The sequence below is a fragment of the Vigna unguiculata genome, chromosome 8 (assembly GCF_004118075.2).
Source record: "Vigna unguiculata cultivar IT97K-499-35 chromosome 8, ASM411807v1, whole genome shotgun sequence".
Lineage (NCBI taxonomy): Eukaryota > Viridiplantae > Streptophyta > Magnoliopsida > Fabales > Fabaceae > Vigna > Vigna unguiculata.
Window position 1 is genome coordinate 1621561 of NC_040286.1, and position 3264 is coordinate 1624824.

At 37.5% G+C, this 3264-nt stretch overlaps 1 protein-coding gene across 1 annotated transcript; it reads left to right on the forward strand.

Moving 5' to 3' along the window:
* The first annotated feature begins 214 nt into the window (after positions 1-214).
* On the forward strand, positions 215-3264 carry LOC114193243. Its single transcript, XM_028082964.1, has 6 exons — positions 215-686; positions 1195-1415; positions 1509-1685; positions 1771-1926; positions 2281-2557; positions 2799-3264. Exons 1-6 carry the CDS (start codon positions 341-343, stop codon positions 3029-3031), a joined length of 1410 nt encoding a protein of 469 aa, XP_027938765.1. The 5' UTR covers positions 215-340; the 3' UTR covers positions 3032-3264.

The window sequence follows — 3264 nt, forward strand, 5'->3', positions numbered from 1 at the left end:
AATGTTATTTTACTGTTAATTTAAATAAAAAAATGTAGTACCTGGTTACTTAAAAGTAAGAGTATATTTAATTTTCTTACAGAAGAAATAAATTAAAAAAGAAAATGAGAAAGTTTTTGTTTTTTTTTATTATTTAAATGAGTATCTAAATAATTTTCTTACATTATTTAAGGTTTTTTTATTTTGAAAAAAAAAAAAATTGTTCGCATCAGAGAGGTACCAATAGAACGGGACCTTGGAAGGAAATGAGGGACAGTTCTTAGGTCGTTAAATTTATTCTGCATTATCAACCTCGTTCCCTGTTTCCCTCTCGCAACCGCGTTACGCCACATCTTCCGTAATGTTCCAGAACAAGAGTGTCTCGATCTCCTTGTCGGACGAGGAATCCGACGAGCTGGGTCGGATGCGGGTCCGCGCGCGACGGAAGCGCAAGAAACTCGGCAACAGAAGATTGCTCCGGAGGCTATTCGTCAGATACTGGATGCTGCTCGTCATTGTTCCCGCCGCGGGATTGTTCATATTCGAAGCCACCAGAATTGGGCGAAACTTGAATGGTTTAAACACGAACAGCCGCATAGAAGCACGCACTAGCAGAATAGATGGATCTAGTCCCACATTGCGGAAGGCCCCCACCAACTTGAATCGCCTCGATCCTACCACACATGTTGTCGCTGGCATCAGAGAACGTGAGTACCTTTTTCTCTCTATTTTCAGATTACTGATGATTCTCGTAGGACTCCACTTGTGGGTAATAGTTTCATCGGATTGTTGAAAAATCTCTAGAGCTGTGCGATTGACTTTGTCTGATAAGTAGTTAAAGAGGAAATTGTTGTGTTTATCCAATAGAAATGTCTGACTCTTGTGATATTAATTGGTAAATACATTTTATGACGAGTGGTTAGCAGGTCATCAGTGTTGCTGAAATTTTTTATAGTGACAATTTTGCACAAGTGGTTAAGAGTGAATGAATGTGTGTATATATTTATCAACATGTACTTGTTGTGGCACTAGTGATTGAATATGCTTTCGCTAATGGTTGATACTTAATAGTGTTGTGTATATTGAAATGTGGTACTTAACTGTTTCTTAAAAGTGGTTAATTGTCAGGGTGGGTAATTCTCAATTGAGATGTTAACTTTTTTCATTTCAAGATGCATGGGATAGGGTTTTGATGTGTGATTTGATCCCTATCAGGTTGCTTGAAGCTCCTACCTCCTGAAAAGCTTGAGCAGCTGGATATAACTGTGGAACAAGAATCTTCTAGAAGTCCTGTTGGTGAAGTTTTATACATGTCAGAGAGTGATAGGTCTTTTGTAGGAGCGAATGTTACGTTGTCTCAATTGCGTACAGAGGACACACGGTTTAATTTGTTTACTGGAAATCAAACATTTGAGCAGAGAGATAGAAGTTTTGAGGTAATGAGATGGCTTTTGTTCTCATTTTTAGCTACTTTTTTGCTTGGCGGTAGTTATATATATGTTTATTCTAGCCTTTGTTTCTTCGTGTAGGTGAAAGAAACTATGACGGTACATTGTGGGTTTTTCAGTGTGAATGGAGGGTTTAAGATATCTGATCAAGATAAAAGTTACATGCAAGGTTGCCAAGTCGTGGTATCTACTTGTGCATTTGGTGGTGGAGATGATCTCTATCAGCCAATTGGAATGTCTGACACTTCGCTTAAGAAGGTTATTTAAGCAGTATAAGAGTTTGTTATTGATACATCCCAGAAGTCTCTGATCTTATTTGCCAAATCTATTTAGTGGTATGCAGGTTTGCTATGTTGCATTCTGGGATGAAATCACCGTCAAAGCGCAGGAGTTGGTGGAGCGTAGAATCGGGGAAAATGGATTTATTGGAAATTGGCGTGTTGTTGTTGTTCGAGATCTTCCTTTTGCCGATCAAAGATTGAATGGTAAAATTCCCAAGGTAGTAAATCTTTGAAGCCTGGTGTCTTCTTTTTTATGCCATTTGCTATGTCTTTGTAGCAGTGCATAATTAACACGTGGCTCCAATCAGTTGTGTGTCCTGTCCTGCCCCTTTTGAAGATTCTTATTTGTCCACACACTACTATGTAATTGCATGCTCATAATAATGGTTGTTGTCCTTCAGCAACTCTATCAATTGACACATGCCTTTACCAGATCCATGAAAAGTTTGTGTTTAATTGAGTTGAAAAGCTTGTATAATCCATATATTTTTTTAATTTGGGGTATCATCCTCTTGTAAAATTTTCCTTTGTTAAATTTTTGAACCATGTGTGTGCACTTGGAACTTTTTCAGATGTTAAGCCATCGCCTTTTTCCTCAAGCTAAATACTCAATTTGGGTAGACTCTAAGTCCCAATTTCGGAGAGACCCACTAGGTGTGTTGGAAGCACTTCTTTGGCGCACAAAATCTTTGCTTGCCATATCAGAACATGGAGCTCGCAGTAGTGTCTATGATGAGGCTAAAGCTGTTGTCAAGAAGAACAAAGCCAAGCCAGAGGAAGTTGAAGTGCAACTGAATCAGTACAGAAAAGATGGCTTGCCCGAAGACAAGAGATTTAATGGAAAAAAAGGTATGCACTGATCATATTTTATTAGCTAAAAGTAAAATAATTTTTACATTTTTCTTCTTTTCCTCAATAAAAAAAAAAAAATCCATGTTCTATTTCATTTAAGATCTTGCTGTATATCAAATTGTCAATAGATTTCAATCCTCTCATTTGGTCTTTTTCCAAACTTTGGCTTACATTGGACTGTATCTCCCCCTTTGCCCATATATTTTGTAAAATGTTCCATTAAACTTGTGCTGTGCAGCTCTATGTGAAGCCTCTGTTATCATCAGGAAGCATACACCCTTAACTAATCTATTGATGTGCGTCTGGTTTAATGAGGTGGTTCGCTTCACTTCTAGGGATCAGCTCAGCTTCCCTTATGTCCTGTGGAGGCTGAAAGCATTCCAAAACATCAATACTTTTCCTGTTTGTACTCGCAAGGATCTTGTCAATAGTATGGGCCATGTCCGCAAGGCCAAACCTTTGCAAAGCTGATTTAGTTAAATTGGTTGAGAGCAATGCCTACCTACATTTATCTATTTCATTCCTTATTTCTCTCATAGTCAGTGAATGATTATAATTTGTATTTAATTGTTTATTGTGAGCTCTGTGATTAGGTTATTTCAGAAAGAATATAGTGATAGAAAGAGAAATCAAACAAATAAGATATTTTTCTTTGAACCTGTTTCCCAACACAGTTTCTATAATAAAATCGATCTTTTCCTGAA